Source organism: Colletotrichum aenigma (assembly GCF_013390185.1).
Source record: "Colletotrichum aenigma strain Cg56 chromosome Unknown KSG_Cg56_contig02, whole genome shotgun sequence".
Classification (NCBI taxonomy): Eukaryota; Fungi; Ascomycota; class Sordariomycetes; order Glomerellales; family Glomerellaceae; genus Colletotrichum; species Colletotrichum aenigma.
In genome coordinates, this window is record NW_023500908.1 from 6,098,209 (window position 1) to 6,117,401 (window position 19,193).

Sequence of the window (19,193 nt, forward strand, 5' to 3'; positions counted from 1 at the left end):
TTCGGCTGAGACACGGTGAAGTGGGATTATCCGCACGATACTTGCGGCGATAAGACGACGCTTCCTCTAGGCGTCTTGAAAGATGCACCAAAAACGGGATTCAAGATAGACTACAGGCGAACGAGCCATGCGATTGCGAGAGGGAACCTTAAGAAGCCAATTGGTGGCGGTACGGACGCTCTCATACGCGGAACCTAGGCACATTCCGCTGTGGCATCCCATCCTCCCTACCGCGTCCTGAGCACCCGACTGGGTGGCCCAGGGGGGAGCAGAGGCCGCTGCAAGTTCCCGTCAGGTAGCAGATATACAGGCATTGGGCAGGTACGCCAAAGTATCGTGGAGTTCAATGCGGAACCGACGTGTTTAGCGGTACGCGACCTTGACGAGTTGCATTGGTCGTATGCAGCAGAAGAAACATCTCGAGAATGGCAGCAATTCAATTAAAAAAGTCCATGAACATGCCAAAGACTAGACCAGCCACAAATTAACGATCACCAGCCTCGAGTGATGAAGTGGCGGCGCTACGAAGGGGAACTGCTTAGTCCTGCACTACCTCGAGCCCCCAGACTGCAGCAGAAAAGATACTTGCGACATTCCCCCCCAAACTCGCAGCGGGTCCCAACCTAGGCTCTACTGCGGTACGCTACCTTAACGGGTAGGCTGGCAGCAAGCTACCCCCAAGAACACACAGCACAGCACACAGTACGAGCACAGCACTCGCCTTCTGCCTCGCATCACCACGACCTTGAGATCCCACTTCAATTTCGACCTCGACTTCGCCTCGCCCTCCCCAACCAAACCGCCATCACCCTCCCTTCGAAGTGCCCCATCGACCGCCGCATCGCCGTCCAACGTCGAAATAAACATGCGCATGCTGCCTCCCTCTGCCCGCCGAACCCCCTCATGAGTGCTCCCTCCCACTGCGACCGACGGCCCACACGGAGCAGCGAGCAGCCATGGACAACAGGGCGCAGCGATTCGAGGACGAGAAGCGTCGTATCATCGACAGCTGCTTCAACAAGAAGGACGTAGATGGATCGCGTAGGTTCTGCCCATTCCATTCCCTCTCCCTCGAATCGAATCCTTGTCCAGATGCTCACCCCGCTGCTTGCCTGCCCGACAGTGCTCGAGACATACATCACCCACATCCGAATCGTCGAGTACTCCTCCCATCCGACATCACCGCCGCCCCCCGAAGCACGAACACCCCAGTCTGAGAAGCCTCGAATCATTGTCGTCGCTGTTAGAAAGTCTGGCCGTGTGCGCCTTCACAAAACCAAAGAAAATGCCAATGGCTCCTTCTCCATTGGAAAGACATGGAACCTCGACGACCTGTCCGCCATTGAATCCTTCACCGGCCCCCCTGCCAACCCAACACTTCGTGAATATGCCGGGGACACGGGCTTTGTCGTCACCATTGGCAAACCCTATTTCTGGGATGCTCAGTCAGACAAGGAAAAGAAGTTCTTCATCGCCAGCTTGGTCAAGATCTATGGCAAGTACACAGGGGGAAAGGTCCCCGAGCTGTCGGGCTTCGACCAGGCCGAAATGGGACAGATCTTGAGAAACGAACGACGACCCCCGCCCGGCGCCCAGCCTCCGTTCAGACCCCCGGCGATGTCTCCAGATGCTGCTGCTAGTCAGAGCAGTCTCAGTGCTACAAATGTGCCTTCAAACTACGGGACTCCCTCGCCAGGACCGCCAGGCCCGCGACGGCCGCCACCTCTCAATGGTCCACCCCTCAACGGGACCAACTCACCTGTCGGCAGCATGAGCTCGTCTCTAGGCCAGCCAGAACCCCCGACACTGAGACGATTCGGCAACAAGAGTCAAGAATCATTCGCTCAGTCGCTAGGAGGACGAAGTGACGATGCAGGAAGCGTGCCGCCCCGCTCGAGGAACGGCATGCCCATCCCCGGTGCCTTTCCCAGATTCAACGACAATACGCCCGAGCCGATTCCTATACCCCCGCCCCAGCGCCCAGAAAGTCGAGGCAACCAGAGCCGTGATCCTCCCCCCGAACGCAAGAGACCTCCCATGGATCCGGCGCGGCCACAAGGCTTCTCCGACCGGGACCTGGTGCCTGCGCCCTTGGTGAGCCCAGGAATGCGACGAGATCAGGTGGCCCCTCCACCCAGGAGTACAGCCAGGAAAAATTCCCTGTCGCAACGCTCCGACGGCGGTTCGTACAAAGACAGGCCGGTCACTCCTCTGACCCCCGGAGACGCAGGAATACCGGATGCGCCGCCGGCGCTCAGAACTCCCACGCGGAATGGAATGACCCCGACCAGACAGCCTCCCCCGATGGTATCGCCGCCGCCTGAAATTCCCGTTCCTCCCGCACCTGTCTCCCCGATCGCACCAACACCGCCTCCCGCAGCCCCCGCTCCCCTACCCGAGCCGGAGCCGTTGATCGAGGAGCCCCCGGTCCCGCCAGCTGAGCCTCAGCCAACTCCCCCTGTTCCGCCTGAGCCTGAGGAAGAGACGAGGCCCGGCCTTGGCCCGATGATCAAGGCGAAGAAATCAAAGGGCGATCTTGCTGGTGTACTTTGGAAAGCCGCTTCTGCCGCCGCTGCGTTCAAGCCAAGAGCCGGTGGCGCGGGCGAGAGACTACGCTTGGCAGCAAACAAGAGCGCTGAGCCAGCAGAAGGAATCACAACCGTCTTTCGGCCTCCGCCTCGACCTGTCTCTTCTGATGGACCCAAGGAGGCAACGCCGGAGGCCACCCCGGACGCCGCCCCCGCTGCTCCAGCAGAGCCCGCCAAGCGGACGTCGGGCGTGCCGGAAGTCAAGGTTACAGTACCCAATTCTAGTCGCCCGACTAGCTTGCAACCTTCAGTCAAGGAGGTCAAGAAGCCCGAGGAACCTGCATCAAAGGAAGAGGCCCGCAAGTCCTTGGTGATCGGCAATGATGCCAAATACCTGGCATCCCTCGGTGTTGATCCGTCGGTCCTCGACAACAGGAGCACAGAGTTTACAAAATGGCTCGACTACTTTGGCTGGGTGCCTGGTGACAAGATGAGAACTCGTAATGTTGATGAAATGAAGATGGATCTAGAGAGAGAACTGAACAAGGCCCAAGCGGGCGGTTGGGTCGCACGTTTCCAGGAAGAGGATGACCGCGTTGAAGCAATCAAGCGCGGTATTGACACTGCAATTTCCGAGTGTGAGGAAATGGAGAATCTATTGACGCTTTACAGTGTCGAGCTTTCGGTAAGCGGTCAATCTTCCATTGAGGCCACTTCGCAATGCTAACATCACAGACTCTTTCGGACGACATTGCGTACATCGAGGCTCAAGGGCAAGGTCTGCAAGTCCAGACTTCCAATCAGAAGCTGTTGAAGAAGGAGCTTGAATCCCTCTTGGAAACGACCACCATCACATCGGCCGATCTCAATGCTTTGAGAGCCGCGCCCTTGGAAGATCTGGGCGGTCTCGAAGACATTGAGATGTCGCTGGTGACCTTGTATAAGGCCATGCTCAAGATCGATCCCTCACTGCTTAGCGGTGGCGAGCCCAGAAAGAGCGAAGACACCTCTGTCGAAAGCGACCAAGCTGTTGGTCTCGACAATACTGACTACGGCAAGATGAGAATCGTGCAAGAAAAGAAGGAGATGTACCGACAAGAAAGCTCGCTCTTCCTCAGACGACTCGTCGAGTACATGGCACGACAGTTTGATGACGCTTACAACGAGACCAACAGGGCGCTCAGTGAAGCTCTGTCAAGAAAGGTGGACTCGCGCCACCACGATGCAGGCCGAGATACGCTTTGGAAGTACAGCCCTCTTATCAAATATGCCAAGGACGTCGACCCGAAGAACTGGGACCGCATGATCCAGGTCTATCAGGACAAGAGCTTCCCGGTGTACAAGAACGAATTCCGGCAAGTTCTGGAGGCATGGAAGCGCAACGCGCGCAAGATGACTGCCGATGAGACTGAGCAGCTCCTGTTTACGTACGAGGTCGAAAAGCAACAGGAAGGCAGGGCGACCACCGTCAGGAAGCTTACAGTCAAGCGCAGTCAGACTTTGGCCAAGAGTTTGCGCTCGCCCATCGACAGCAGCAGCAGATCCAACCTGAAGGAATCGGCAGAAAGCCGTAGCCTTCCTTATGAGGTGTTTGGCTCCGTTATGGACGACCTTCTTCCTCTGGTTGAGATGGAGCAGAACTTCATCGTCGACTTTTTCCACGCCACCACCATGGAGCAGTCCGATTTCCCCGACCTCGTCACCGCCACCCGGCCCGGGGATCGCAGAGGAGGCGACCTGCGGCGCCATCGCCTGATGGAACCCGACCGTGATCTTGCTCGCAGAGTCACCAAGGCGATGGAAGTAATATTCTCCTTCCTGGAGCGCGAAGTCGGAAACCTAGTCACCTGGGTTCTCCAAGCCGATCCCTTGTAAGTTACGCAACTCATATCAAAAGAACGTACGCTAACAGCCTCGCAGACAAGGTGCTGGTGTGCTGGCTGTCCTTGAGCGCAGCCTCGTCGACATTCAGCAGTCCAACCAGGACTTCCTCAACGCCCTGTTGCAAAAGCTGCACGGCGCGCTTGAGGGACAGTTCAAGAAGTTCGTGGACGAACAGATCAAGGCCATCGAAGATACAAAGGTCAAGATCAACAAGCGCAAGGGCGTCATTTCCTTCATCCGCGTGTTTCCCCACTTCTCCAACGCGGTTGAGAACATCCTCTCGGGCATCGACCCGAATCTCTCGGTGCGCAAGACGGTCGACCGCGAATACGACCGCATTCTCAAGTCAATGTTCGACTCGCTCAAGATCATTGCCCGTGAGAATCCAGCAGTCAGCGTTGGAGCTGCGGGCGCCGACCCTGAAGACAAGGAGGCGCTCAACTTCCATATCCTGCTCATCGAGAACATGAACCACTTCCTCGAGGAAGTCAACACGCATGGCCTGGAGGTGCTCGAGGACTGGCGCGAAGCCGCCTCTAACGAGCTCAACGAACACATGGGCCTGTATCTGAACGCGGTTATGCGCCGTCCGCTCGGCAAGCTCCTCGAGTATATTGAGAACATTGAGGGCCAGCTGTCGTCAGGCAAGGCCGGCTCAAGCATTGCTGCGCAGCCCTCCAACTCCAAATCTACCTTTAACAAGGTGCTTTCCACATATGACGGGCGAGAGGTCCGCAAGGGCATCGAGACGCTCCGCAAGCGCGTAGACAAGCATTTTGGCGACGCGGACGACCCTGCTCTCAGCCAGAAGCTGGTGAACAAGGTGCTCCGCGAATGCGAGCGCTTCTACGGCGAGGTGGAGCTGCGCATCAGCCGCATCACTTCGGACGTCTACGGAGGAGACGTCATTTTCGAGTGGCCGCGCGTCGAGGTCAAGGCCGGCTTCCGCTAGGCAACGAAGCCGTTTTAATATCCCTTCACACAAAAGACGTTAGCATAGCAGCAAGCCGCCGCCCAACCAGAGATGTTTGTTTTAAGTGTATTTTGACGGATTACCCCTACCAATTTTGCGTGTTTTCCAAGTATGGCGGCGACAAACTGTCTCCCATCCGCGTAGCTCGCACATCCCTGGCTTCCGGGTTGGTTACTGGATGGAGGAGAACGTAGGGAAGGGGGAAGGGATGTCTTTCGTGTTGTGTGTGTGTTTCTATAGGGCGAGGAGGGCGGCGGGATTGAGGTTCTGGTAAAACACTTTTTCTTGCGCAAAATAGGGATAAGATCCTGTCATGAAATGAAACTTGTTTTATTGGTGCATTTCATAATCCGCGCAAGCCTTTGTGATGGAATCGGTGGCAACGTGTGAGTTCGTTCACCCATGACTTTTGCACTGCATGTGGCGTGTCCAATACGACACAACCTTCACAAATCTAACGATCCTTGATGATTCCACAAAACAAACAACATTCTAATTACGGAAAAGAACCCTATTTGCACTTTGCGTGACGCTTCATCTGGGACTGGTGGTTGACCCAAGAGACAGTGCCAAAACAATGCAGGAAAGAAATGCCTCGAGGCCAGAGCGTGGAGGCAAATTGAAATCAAGCTCTGACGCCTAAACAACCCTGTCATGCAAAGCTGGGCGGGATTTCATCCATATTCCCTCGCCCTTCAATCCGCCTTCCCTGTACCTTGCCAGGCCGTTACCATCCATAAAGTCTTTATTGTTAAAGGAATACTGTCATCAGACACAAAGGAGACGCCGTGTGTCTCCCTGATCTGTAGAAGCGCTGCCCTGGTTGGCGCATAGTGTGTGTTGGGGGCACTCTCACTGCGGTGGGCACATCGCCAACCCTTTCTCTTCATTTCTCTTCTTTTTTCATATGTTCCGCTTTTTCGTATCGGGTGAAGGATACACCGTCTATGAAAGATGGAATGCCCCTTGGCCTTCCTTGATCGCCGTAGACAGTTGCTTCCGCATGACGTTGATGCTGGTGTAGTCAGGGAGCTTGAGGTAGTTCACACACGTCATAACGCTAGGGAGGTAGTCGTCAGAAGTGTAAGGAGCCTCGCTAGGCTTGCAGACGACCGTGAACATGGGCGTCAAACTCTTGAAGCCTGAAATGAAGTTAGCCTTATTCGAGCCAAGTCTGCGGGACAACATACCTCCAATGGGGAGCTTGGGGCTGCCGGTTGTAAATTGCAAGAAGTCACGGCGCTCCGCAGGCGTCAGCTCGCTCATAGTCTGGAGCAGGTTCTTGACGCTATTGCTGTCCATGTTGTATCCGTGGTCCGCCTTGATCGAATCCATAAGTGCTAAAGAGGATGTCAGTGCTAGCTCAAATAAAAAATGAGGAGGTAATCTTACTCTCAAGGGACCAGTCTTCTTCGACTCTGCCAAACAACGTGACGAGCTCGTCGGGGGTGAAGGCGCTCAACGCCGAGTAAGGGAACACCTGAGAGAAGCCGGTGCGGAAAGCATCGACTTGACGGCGAACGCCAGTGCCCAGAGTCATGTCAATGACACGCTCCAGGTACGAATCCACGTTATCGATGGTGACTCGGACTTGGGCGCCATTGTGCATGAGCTCGATCTCGGGGTATCCCGGAAGGGTGAAATCCAAGCAGAGATCATCCAGCTTGACGCCGTCGATGGTGATGTCTTCGGTGTCGGCAACCTTTTGCGCCGGAGTGCGCGAAGGGTCCTCGTCAATCTCCTTCTTGGCCAAGGCGAACTTCTTAATGGTCTTCAAAGACCTAGCCAGGCCAGGGTCGACAACCTTGACAGCACCGAGGGAAGGCTTGACTCCAGGGGCGGCAGAGCTATCACCAATGCGGAAAAAGGTAGGATTGAAGTTCAGGTCGATGATGCGAGAGTCAATCATGGACCGAGCAACAAACTTGCCGAGCGTCTTGAACAGCTGAAGAATGCGCTCTCCGTTGGGAGAAGTCGAATCCTCATCGCTAAGCGGTCGAGGGAAGAGTCCACTGGCCCCAGAGATGTACTCTTCTGAATCGTTCGAGTCCATCTCTCGCCAAAGCTTGAGTTTCTTCTTGGCGAACTCCTTGGAAACGGTGGAGTAAAATTCAAGGGTGGGACCCAGTCCGGTGCCAACTTCCTCAAAGTACTCGACCTCAAGGATGCTCTGTGAAGCACCATAGAGTTCCATCACCTTCAGGGCAGACTCCAGGATCTTTGACCGCGAGATTCGCACCTTCTGGCGCTGGAGGCGACCCAGGAATGGACGGTCGTGATCGCGACGGTCGCGTCTGGCGTCGTCATTGGCGGAAGCGTTCTGCCAGCGAGTCATTGACCGGGCATACCCGAACGACGTCGATTGCAAGAACAGGTGTCTCGTCTCGAAGGGAAACAGGAAGGGGTACAGTCTGGCCAGATCCTCTACCCAACTGGGGATGCAGTTGCTTGCCACGATGAGGGGCTCTTCCAGCTGTCTGTTCAACTTCGCAGTGAGCTTGGTGTTCACAAATTGAGACAGGGGCTCGATGTTCAGTCGAACTGCATCCTTTTCGCTGTCTTCAACCATGACGTCTTCAATGTTTGCGTTCAAGTCGTGAAGGATGTTGAGCAGACGAAGGATAGAGGCAGTAGACGGGTGCTTCGCCAGTGACGCGGGCACATTTCCATCTCCATTTTCTTCGGCGTTGGCCTCGGTGTTGGGGCTGAAAGACAAAGTCTCTGCGGGTGGCGGGCCAGGAGCGCGTCTGAATTTGATGGGATGAACGGCAGACCAGACACTGCGGCTGAAGTGCTCATCCGAATTCAGAGCCGATGTGTGAACTGCGCGGTAGATTGTGGTTTCGCTCGGGATCACCTTACCATCAAGGGTGAACTCGATGTGCCAATCTTGAGGCACAGATTGGATGGCTGCAGCGTATGACAAGGCCCGAGAAGAGGCTGAGGGCGTGGGCGTGGGCGTCTCGTGAGTCGCTGGGGCTGGCAGTCCGCCAGTGCGGGTCGGAAGAGAGCTTTGGGATGGCGTTGGAACTCGTGTGCCGTCATCTTTGCGTGCAGTCACCTTACCGCCAGCTGCGACCTCCATGTTGACAGCACCTGGCTCAGGGCCGGGCGACTCGCCCATATCCTCATCCAAATCTCCGACAATGGCGTCGAGGGCACTGCTGCCGCCAATCTCTTCGTCGTCGGACAATTGCTTCTCGTCTGCGCATTCAAGAGCGTTCTGCAAGTCGTCGTCCTCTTCCGGAGGGGGTCTGGAGGGTGCCGGGCTGTCTGACGAAGCTACGGCACTACGGCGTGTCGATCTGCGGAGCACGGCCTTCTCTCTAGTGCTTGACGAGGTGTCGGGCGTTGCTGCTGTATCTGACTGCGGCGTCGACTTGGACTTGGTCTTGCGGAGGGATCGCGAGCCACCAGGTGTGGGAACGCTGGGCGGCGGCGGTACGGGGCTTGATGCGGACGCAGCCGATGCACGCTCAGCAAGTCTTGCTGCGGCGTGGCTCAACGGGAGCCCAGCCGAGCCTGCGAGTGAAGCAAGGGCTCTAGAGAGGTTGTCGGCTCTTCTAGAGCCTCGCGGCCTTTCCGACAAGCTGATCCTAGGTCGCAAATAGTCATCCAGGGACTTGAATGTCGCAATGGCGTGGATTGATACCATGATGTTACGGTAAGAACGGGGAATCTCTGACTCATCGTCTGCCACAAGTCTGAGCCGGATCTGCTTTGCGAGCATCGACGCTGCACTGCTTCGGTTGCCGTCAAAGGTGTTTTGATGGACTGTGATGACTTCGAAGTGCTCAGACCTACTGAGCAGATCCTGGAGTTTGTGGACCATAACACTGAAAGGGGTCGCAGGCGAGTCGGCCGTCGCTGTCTTGGGCTTGGACTTGACCGAATATCCCATGAAAACCTGCAAGAAGGTTGACTGTGCCGCTCGGGCCAGCTCCTCGTCCGGGTTGCTGAAAACATCGAGAAGAACTCGGACAAGACCAGATGCCAGCAGTTCCGCGCTCGTGACGCTTTCCAGCACATCCGCGTCGAATGACGAAGCTAGTCTCTTGAACAGCTCGGTACCCTTCTCTGGTGCAAGGTTGCTTGCTGTCCTGTGGACGTAGAATGCTTCAATCTCCTCGGCCAGATCAGAGAGGTTGGAGAGGATCTTGGCGGCCCTCTTCTTCATGGTCTTACCATGCTTCTCGGTCTCATGGTTTTCCAGGAACTTCTTAGCAACATCGCGGATTCTGGTTCGCATAGACTGTCCGTCTGATGACAAGAAGTGTTGAGGTGGTCCGTCGAGTGACATGGTAGACCCCCGAGAGCTGACCGGAGACCCAGAGATGTCGTCTGGATGAGCTTCGTTCTCATTGTCCTCTTCATTTTCACCATCGTCAGACTCCTCGTGCTCCTCTTCGTCTTCAGATTCATCATTATCTGATGAGTGGTCTCCAGATTCTGCTGATGCTTGTCCGTCCGTGTTGTTGGTCTCCTGTGACGCGCTTGCCTCTGCAGGAGGGGGCGTTTGCTCCTCTGCAGCGAGCTTGGTGATTTCAGAAATAACGCCTTCGCGGTAAAGCTGGTATCGGTAAACATCGTCCAGGCGACTGAGGAGAAGCTCTGTAGCTTGCAACGCCAGCATGACCAGGGTTGGATGATCCTGCTGAGACAGAATCGACGCAAGGAAGGAGGCGTAGGGAACAGTTTTCAGAGATTCTCCCAAAATGCCCTCGTCGAGGTTGGAAAGCATCTTCAGCTGTGCAGTGAGTACCTTTTGACGGACGTTCAAGTTCACCGTGCTCGAGAAGGCGTCTGTCAGCGTCGGGAACAAGATGAGAGCGAAGCGGCGGACCTCCGCTTTGCAGCCATTCAGCAACTCAATGCGCTTGTCGTTGGGCGACTTGCGTGCTTTGCCAGTAGCGGTCGAGGATGGCGTAATAGGCTCCGTGATATTCATATCAACAAAGTCACCGTAAGCGGGATCGGCGTTGCGAGGAAGGCTGGGAAGGAGTTCGCAGATGACGTTCAGTGTCTCGATGATTTGCTCTCTTGGCCGGTGGATCAACGCCTGCATGATGACAACGCTGTCGAGCTTTGAGGCAACGTCCTCGGTCCCGCTGGGCGGAGATACGCCCGTGAGAATTTGGTAGAGGGTCTCGACAATGTTGAGCTTGAAAAGCTCTGCTGACAACTGAGGGCTGGCACGAGCTGTAAAGGCGAGTACTCGGAGGAACTGAGTGTGGATGTTAGGCCCAATGAGGTTGGTGGTGCCTGGTACAAGTAGCCGAAGAACAGCCTTCAAAAGGTCCACGCTGACCAGCTCCTCGAGCTTCGTGGACTGATATTTGAAGCTCTCGACGATTCCAGAGACACAGATAGACGCCTGCTCCACCACACGCTGATCACTGCTACTGAGAACGTTGAGAAGAGTCGGCATTACGTCCCTAATGACGGGGAACGAGTCTTCGGGTATGTTTCGGCAGCAGTTTGCGGCTGTAGTCACAGCTGTTCTCTGGGTGCTTGTCGCGAAGAAATCCAGATACGACAGGCAGGCCGTCAGACCGCCCTCGCGAACAATGCTGGAGGGGTACTCGGCCGAAATCTTCTCCAAGGTGCTCAGGGCTTGCTCGGCGAGATCAATGAAGGATATCTCCAGCAGCTTCTGACAGAGGACAGGTACCGCACCTCCGTAAACAACGTTAGCGACGCTTGCGGGCAGAGCCTCCATCAAGTTGGCCAGGCAGCGGCAGGCCAGGAGCATAATCTCGGGGTTTTCCTCCCCAGTGATTTCATTAGGCTGCATCAGTATGACGAGCTCCTTGACGAATGAATCTGGCGAAAAGTGGCCGGACAGATTGTCCTCGTTCGAAACCAGGAGAATCTCGGAGAGTTCTTGTAGGGCGATCAGCTGCATCGAGGGGTCATCCTTTTGACGCAGGCTGCTCAACAGCTCGCGCAGTCGGGAGGATAAGCCCGACATCATGCCTGTGAGTGCTCGCAAGGTGCTGGACAGTCCTCCTGGACCTCCGGGTCCTCCAAAACCGCCGAACGGATCATCGTCGTCGTCATCATCGTCGTCGTCGTACCTCCGAGCATCATCGTCGTCGTCGTACCTCCGAGCATCATCGTCGTCGTCATTGTCGTCACTATCTTCATCGTCGTCGTTATGTTCGGGGGGTGGTGGCGGTGGAGGGGGGATTCCTTCCTTCTCTGCCTCGTCTGTGCCCGTCATCGCAGTATCTTGATCGGCGTTGTTCGTAGCGTTTCGTTTTGTCCGACGAGAAGAGCCTGATGTGTTGGCAGACGGATCTGAATGGCTCGAGTCAGTACTACAGTCCACGAGCCAACGGTTGTTTGAGCTTGATGTACCTGTTGCACTCGGGGCGGTTCTCTTGCTTCTGCTCGATTTGCGGCTCGAGGACCCTGACGGAACGGTGTTCTCTGATGTGTTCGCTGGGCCCGAAGGGGTGCTGTTGGACACTGTCAGGGTGATGTTTCCGAGATGAATTGAGCACGTGGGACTTACTCTGGGCTCGACATGGCTGCGGTTGCTTTGTCTTTCCTCTTGGAACGAGGAGGAGCAGGTGTTTGTGTAGAAAGTTGAGGTGGCGGAGGAGGCTCAGCAACTTTCTGACGCTTCGATCTTCTGGTCGAGGCGGTCGAGGATTGCTGCGTTCCCGGAGTAGGGCTGGGTGGTTGAGCTGGAGCCTTTCGTTTCCGTGACGCAGAGGCGGTAGGGTTTTGAGGACTGGAGCTCGCGGTTGCAGGGGCGTTCGCGGCGGGATCGGCGCCTGTAGCGGATTGTGTCGATGAAGCTGCGATATTTGCCGCTTGTCGAGCAGATGATCTAGTTATTCTAGGAGACATGAGTGACTGGTTTTTGCGAGGCATGGCCGACAGTAACGAAAGAAAAAAACGAGAATCAAGTCAGATCAGAGAAGGGTCGGTTGGCAGTCCAGAATGCCGCCAGCCATCTGTGTCTCCAGCCAGGGTCGGAATAGTGTGGGTGCAGGGTGGATGCTGGTGTACAGTGTAAGGTCTGGTGGATTTGATGGACCAGGGGAGACGAGGAGGGGTCGGTGGCATCGATCTAGAAATGACCCAAGGAGAGAAGATAGGCGGAAGGAACGAAGGAGGAGACGAAGAGAGATGTGTCGGGCAGAGAACCAGAAAAGCGGCGTCGCGGATGGTAGACGGCGCGATGCAGGCGTTGTTTCAATGTTGGGAAATAAGGCCTCTTTTTTTTTTCCCTGGCCCTTGAGGGTAGGTAGACAAGGTGCGGTGCAGTGTGGTGCCTGAATGTACCGAAAGGCAAGGTAGGTAGACAAGTAGACAGACCAGGCCCGCTTAAGTTGGAGATCCAACAGGTCGGGTACCAGGCTGGAGGCAGGTAGCTTTCTAAGCAGGCCAGCCGGGAACCCAGGTAGGTACACCAGGGTAGTCCTGAGGCAGAGACCGGGTGATTTGGTTTTGAGGATCAAAATAAAGCAAATGAGAAGGTGAACAGCGAGGGCAGGTGGTGTAGAGGCAGACAAGCAGGCAGGCAGACAGGAGGGAAGCCCCGATATGACCGGTGACCGGTGACCGGTGACTGGTGGTGACTGCCCCCGCGACACAACTTTGAACGCTCCTCCTGCTTTTGAGCAGCAGAGCAGGGCTGCTGCTTCTGCTTCTGCCTCTGCTGGCTGCTACTCGATGCCTCTTTCCTCTTTTGTGTTCTCTTGCCTTCTTCACTCTCCGATATCTTCCTCTCTTCGACTTCTCGCGATGCACAAAGCAGTGTAAGGGGATCGAAACAAACAACCCGGAGCAGGGGAAAAGAAGTGACCTACCTTTGGGAAGGCGAAGTCGAGGCTAAGGCGGGAGAGCCCGATCCTGAGGACGATATCGTCGGCGTTGACGGGAGGCGCGCGGGGGGATCGTGGTCGACTACCAATCTGGAGCGCGGATTTGCAGCGGCGATTCGTTCTGCCATGGATTACGCCATGAGGCAGGGCAGCTTGGAGCAGTGCTGGCGATTGGGACGGCGGTATATCGATGCTATGAGATGGGTGTGCGTTCGAACGTGATCGCCCCGTCGTTCGGAGACGGCCAGCGGAGCAAGGGCGTTGGAGAGAGTAGAGTGAGGGGAGGGGAGAGAGGGAGAGCTGTCGGCCGACCAAATCAACTGATCGAACGAGCTATCTTTCGGTCGTGGGGAATCATCGACAGTCGAGGGGCATTCGGCGGTCGCTACCAGGGGACGTCGCTATCGTCTTGGTCGTCGTTGTCGTCGGCGTCGTCGAAAAAAAGTCGATACTGCAAATGGGGAGTTTGCAGTTATGGCTTGAAGTTATGCAGGACTGGAAGCAAGCATGGAGGAAAGGTGACTGGCCCCGGATGGAACTGGCTGAACCTGGACCTGGACCATGCGGACACAGCTCGCACTGAAATGACTGATGGCCGACACCGACACTCTCTCACACACACCTTGGCACACACACACACACTCGCCGGATACCTAACGGTAGGGACGCCTTTTTCTCTATCAATCACGCGCACCACCGCTAAGAAGGCACTGGCCGGTAGACACACAATCCCTTCTCAGGCTTCAACACGTACCAAGCGGCTCTGATATTCCTCCTCGTGCCACCCATTCTTTGCTGCTCCTGCGAGAACGGCTCAGAGGTAGCAGCCACTGGGCGTGCGGGACCACCAACTCAACAGTCGGAGGGGGATCCCTGCAGCAAAGCGCCTTGGCTCAACCACGCCAGCCGCCCTTATGTCATGATACCGTCTCCCATTGCCACGCCCACCGTTTGGGTCCGTCCAAGGGTGTCAATCAGGGACGTGCCACCACGCTGGGCGCCCGCCCCAGGAACCCAAAGCCACTGCTGCCAGCGCCCTCCCAGCGTCCGACCGTACATCCTGACGATGCAGCAACAGTGCTGAGATTGGCAGCTTGATCCCGGTGACAGGAGGTTGGCAGTGGTTGGCAGGCCCGGAAAGCAGTGCAAACATGCCTATCGCTCCGCTAGCGCACCGCATAGCGCCATGTCATTACGGAACCCTGTCTCCGTTTGCACCTCCACATCCTGCGCTTAGGGCCCCAGATTCTGACGGAGCTGATTCAAGCAGAGTGGATAGACGGAATCTGCGACTCCTGTTGCGCCATCAAGGGACTTTATGTGGATGGGGCTGTCGATTTTGGTCATTTCTAAGCAACATGGACACCAAGAAAAAGGCTCACTGAAGCTCGGTCACCGTTTTTGGCATCTATTCGCTTATTCATTGAAAGCCCTACATGTCTGCGGCGCCGAGAACTCCGTCTGTGTAATTCTTGTCATACACCAAGATATCGCGTGAGTAGCACACCTCTGTCTACGCCTTCAGACTGTCCTTGCCGCCCTCAAACTCATTAAAATCATATTCGTCAGGGTACTTGTCGAGGTGTTCCCGCAGCTGCGTCATCTGTTGCTTCAAGTCCGGCGTCAGCTCTTCGTAAACATCTTCAAACATGCCCCGAATGGGCGGCTTCTTTTCGTTCTCAGCCTCCTTGAATGCCTTCAAGACCTCCCGTCTCGTGGAGTCGCGGCACTCCTTTTCCTTGTTTTCATCCCACATGCCCTTGGCCTCCATCCACTTGCGCAACCGCGTGATCGGGTTGTCCCTCCGCTTCCAGTCTTCCACCTCGACCCTGGCACGGTAGGCGAATGAGTCGTCCGACGTGCTGTGATGGCTCACGCGGTAAGTCATGGCCTCGATGAGGACGGGCCTGCCCCCGTTCTCTAGCGCCATCTCACGCGCCTTCTTGGTGGCCTCCCGTACGGCCCAAATGTCGTTGCCATCCACCCGGATGGTGTCGATGCCGTATCCCAGACCTCTGCTGGCGATGCCGTCTCCCCGGTACTGCTCCAGTGTCGGCGTTGAGATGGCGTAGCCGTTGTTCCTGCAGATGAAGATGACGGGACACGACCGCGTGGCGGCGATGTTGAGGGCGGCGTGGAAGTCGCCCTCACTCGCGGCGCCCTCGCCAAAGTAAGCCGCGACTACTCTCGGAGGTACCGATTGGTCCTGCATCCTTTGCATCTTCAATGCATACGCCGCCCCCGACGCCTGCGGCAGCTGCGTCGCCAACGGGGACGAAATCGTGTGCTGTTGATCAAATGGTTAGTCACGGCGAGGCAGTCAGGGGGAATGGAGAGGCACCCACAATATTTAGCTCCTTGCTACCGTAGTGCACCGGCATGTTCCTCCCTCTTCCGGGGTCCTTTGAGTTGGCGAACAGCTGGTTCATAAAGTCCGCCGTCGTGAAGCCGCGCTGCTTGAAGACGCCCTGCTCGCGGTACTGGCAGAAGATGACGTCCTCAGGCGTGAGCACGCTGGCCGAGCCGACGCTCAGCGCCTCCTCGCCCGCCGAGACCATGTAGAAGCTCAGCCGGCCCTGGCGCTGCGCGTCGAACATGATGAGGTCCATGACCGAGATGAAGACCATGTCCTTGTAAAGCTTCACGACCTCCTCCTCGCCGAGGTCCGGCGTGAACGAGTCGTCCACGATGGCGCCGTTCTGATCGACGACGCGGTAGGTTGGCACGGCCGGGTACTCGCCGGGCGTCTCGAACTTGAGCGTGCTCGTGAAGGCGCTCTTGACGGCACCCGGGAAGGAGACGTGGTTCGCGTTGGGCCGCTGGGAGAGGCTGCTCGCAGCTCGGCTCGGGGTTGCTGCGAAGGGCATCGTCGCGGTCGCCGGGGAGGCTCGTGGAAGGACCCCGCGCAGGGGTGCACTGCGAAGCATCTTGCAAGACCTCATCTCTGCGATTGAACAGACACACGGCACTCTCAATAGACTGGCAGCAGGAGAATTGGACACTCAATCCCACGATAACAAAGAGGGATCGAAGGAGCGGGAAGCCGAGACATCTAGCAGCAGCGGCTTGTTCACGACGGCGGGAGTCGTCTATCGTCGGCCGGCGCTGCGACGTCATGGCTGAGCCGAAGGAAAGCGAGCCGAGCTGCTGTCCTTCGTTTATCTCCTTATCCGCAGCGTCATCCCCCGGCCCTGTCCACCCGTCCCATGCCGCAACCCACCCCGCGCCCCGCGTGTGGCAGGAGCCGATAAGGAACCGAACGAACCTTGGACAGGGGAGGTGATTGCGAGATGCATCGTAATTTGGGCGCTGATATTAAAGTTATGTTTTCCCCCGTGCTGGATACACCTGTCTGGGGGGCGCTTTTGAGCTCAACTTTTTCTACTGTTTGAGGATCAAACTGACAGCCCGTCGCATAAATGAGGCTGTTTACCGTTTTTAATTGCGGTGAGTCCATGTCTTGCTGCGCTGGCGGTACGGATGCGGCACCGTAACGGTTCTTCGGTGAAGGCCGCAGACCGAATATCCGATGAGCATGGATCGTGAGAGTATTTGCACTGACATTGCGATGCATCCTTCACATTTGCTTCTTAGCCACAATATGGATGATTAATAGCGTTGACCAGAAAGCAAACGTTTGCCTCGATATATTAAGGGTATCTAGTAGGTGTAACGGAATCCCTTATTCTCCCAGTCCGTCTTATCCTGTCTCTCAGATTCGAGGCCAGCCTGGACCTTGTCTTCCGGAATACCATACTGTGCGTCGCGGCGCTTGTTCTCAAAAACACACAAGACGTAGTATGCCACGCCCGACACGGCCATGAGGGCAAACGCGAACATCATCGCGCCGATGCCCAGGGGGTATCTCGGGGCCTGGCTGGAGAGGAAGAGCTGCGGACCGATGATGTTTCCGATGGCTACGACACAAGGTCTATCAGTCTTCATTCTTAAACGCCCCGACAGGGTTTTATACGACTCACCATAGCACACGGCGACAGAGACACCCATGAAACTCTTCTTCGTCGCGCCCGCGGTGTTTGACGAGTTGAGACTCAGCATAAACACCCACGGAACGTTGTAGAATCCCATGATGTACACGCCCGCTGGGTTCTCATTAGTCTCGTTCTCCTATACCATAAAAAAAGGGTGGCGGCATCCGTTTCCGTACCTAGCGATGCGTTGCGCGCAGAAGTCACATCGAGGGTATGCACCATCACGGCGCCAGCGAGACCGATGAGGGCGGAGATGATCCAGAAGAAGCACCGCAGGTTCTGCACAAAGTGCGAGATGGCGGTCAGGACGGCGCCGGCCACCATGGCGACGGCGGCTTGCGGCGTCGCCATGAGCACCGTCTTGGTCTGGCTGAAGCCGTACCCCGCGATGATGAGCGGGTTGAAGTTGGTGATGCCCGCGTTGGCGATGGCGTAGCCGATGCCGCAGGCCCAGACGCACCAGCACTTTGGGTCCTTCAGGGCTTCGATGATTTGTTTCCTGTCGAATTTCTGGAGCCTTCTCGTTAGCAATGCTTCCTCTCTCGTTCAGACAAGGAAATTCCCATGTCACCTACCTTGTGGTTGTCGACACCCGTCTGGTTCTCCGCCAGACGGATGATGACTGCTTTTTTCTCCTCTTCAGTGAAGAACCAGGCTTTGGCAGGGGAATCCGGCAGGGCAAAGAAGATGATGAAGCCGGTGAAGATGGTGACGGCTCCGTAGATGATGAAGATGTACTAATATCAAATTAGCAGCATTCAATTTCCAGTCCGTGAACAGCACCCACCTTCCATGTAGACAACGACCCCTTGATGTTGCCGATAGCATACGACAAGATACCGCCAAAGACACCAGCAAATGTGTTGTGCCACAGCGCCGTCCGAAGCGGTTGCTCCTCGCGGCGGTACCAAGTTGAGTTCAGCACCAACATGCACGGCAGCAGGGCCGCCTCGAAGATTCCGAGAAGCACGCGGATGGTCGCCAGCCCGGCAAAGTTGTGGCAAGCCGCCATCAGGCAGATGGCGGCGCCCCAGAGAATGAGGCAAGCGCTGATGTACTTCCCAATGGGCACCTTGGTGATGAGCCACAGGCTGGGCAGCTCCATGGCCAGGTATCCAAAGTAGAAGATGCTGCCCAACCACGAGTACTCCTGACCCTTGAGGTTGGCGTCGGTCCTGAGGCCAAAGATTGCGGCAAAACCGAGCGCGTTCTATCTCAATGCCGGGTGTCAGCTGCTGGCATTTACGTTCGGTTTGGCGATTGGCATCGTCTTACCTTGTCGAGAAAGGCCAACGTCATGCTGATCACGAGGCAGGGCAGGACGACGAGATCCGTCTTCATCAGCAACCGCCTGTTCACTGCCGGCTTCAGCGCCTCGGATTGGTCGAAGGGCACTTCATCGTGAGAATCCTTGAGCACTGCAGGCTCCGTCAACTTGCTGTCGGCCACCGGTTTCGGGTCCATCTTGAAAAGTCGTCTCCAACGGTGTCAGATGCGGGAAATGCAGAGATGCCGTGTAAGTCGAAATGACCTCTTTTCTTACAAAACGTCGGAACCCACTGGCCGAATCGAAATAAGGAATGAAGCCGGGTAAAAGACTCAAAAACAGGAAACGAGAGGAATCGCCATGAAGGCCAAGATATTCAAAAGGGTATGCGCAGATATTTCACCTCGCCTTCTCACATCATCCATTATCTTGGGTAATGGAAATCCAGGTTGTCGTTTTCGATATGGAGAACGCGTTCAACACTGATTGACGAAATCGCACTACGGGATCACGCAATCAGTATCGGTCTCCACCGAGACGACGTTCGGTGATTGACAGAGATATCTCGGACCAGTCCGAATCCGAGTCATGGAGCAGCGCCCACTGTCCGCGACATGGATGATGTGGAATAATATGCCGATCGGATTATTGGGGAATCTCAGTCAAAGTCGGCCCCCATACGCTCGGTTGATGCTGTCACCTAACAAAACT

General features: G+C 56.1%; 4 protein-coding genes across 4 annotated transcripts; 1 reads left to right on the forward strand and 3 right to left on the reverse strand.

The window, feature by feature from the left end:
• Positions 1 to 956: 956 nt before the first annotated feature.
• On the forward strand, positions 957 to 5,364 carry EXOC1 (Exocyst complex component 1; the record flags this gene model as incomplete). Its single annotated transcript, XM_037318922.1, has 4 exons — positions 957 to 1,041; positions 1,124 to 3,213; positions 3,264 to 4,399; positions 4,449 to 5,364. The coding sequence occupies 4 exons, from the start codon at positions 957 to 959 to the stop codon at positions 5,362 to 5,364; spliced, it is 4,227 nt and encodes a 1,408-aa protein (XP_037184114.1).
• A 966-nt stretch (positions 5,365 to 6,330) lies between these two features.
• Positions 6,331 to 12,267, reverse strand: CGCA056_v003666 (putative ubiquitin fusion degradation protein; the record flags this gene model as incomplete). The annotated part of the gene is made up of 5 exons (XM_037318923.1): positions 6,331 to 6,527; positions 6,576 to 6,725; positions 6,778 to 11,685; positions 11,746 to 11,846; positions 11,903 to 12,267. 5 exons carry the CDS (start codon positions 12,265 to 12,267, stop codon positions 6,331 to 6,333), a joined length of 5,721 nt encoding a protein of 1,906 aa, XP_037184111.1.
• Positions 12,268 to 14,736: 2,469 nt separating this feature from the next.
• Positions 14,737 to 16,090, reverse strand: CGCA056_v003667 (2-oxoisovalerate dehydrogenase subunit alpha; the record flags this gene model as incomplete). The annotated part of the gene is made up of 2 exons (XM_037318924.1): positions 14,737 to 15,510; positions 15,569 to 16,090. 2 exons carry the CDS (start codon positions 16,088 to 16,090, stop codon positions 14,737 to 14,739), a joined length of 1,296 nt encoding a protein of 431 aa, XP_037184112.1.
• Positions 16,091 to 16,883: 793 nt separating this feature from the next.
• CGCA056_v003668 (putative transporter) lies at positions 16,884 to 18,679 on the reverse strand (the record flags this gene model as incomplete). The annotated part of the gene is made up of 6 exons (XM_037318925.1): positions 16,884 to 17,140; positions 17,204 to 17,326; positions 17,392 to 17,725; positions 17,791 to 17,952; positions 18,003 to 18,425; positions 18,491 to 18,679. 6 exons carry the CDS (start codon positions 18,677 to 18,679, stop codon positions 16,884 to 16,886), a joined length of 1,488 nt encoding a protein of 495 aa, XP_037184115.1.
• Positions 18,680 to 19,193: the final 514 nt, after the last annotated feature.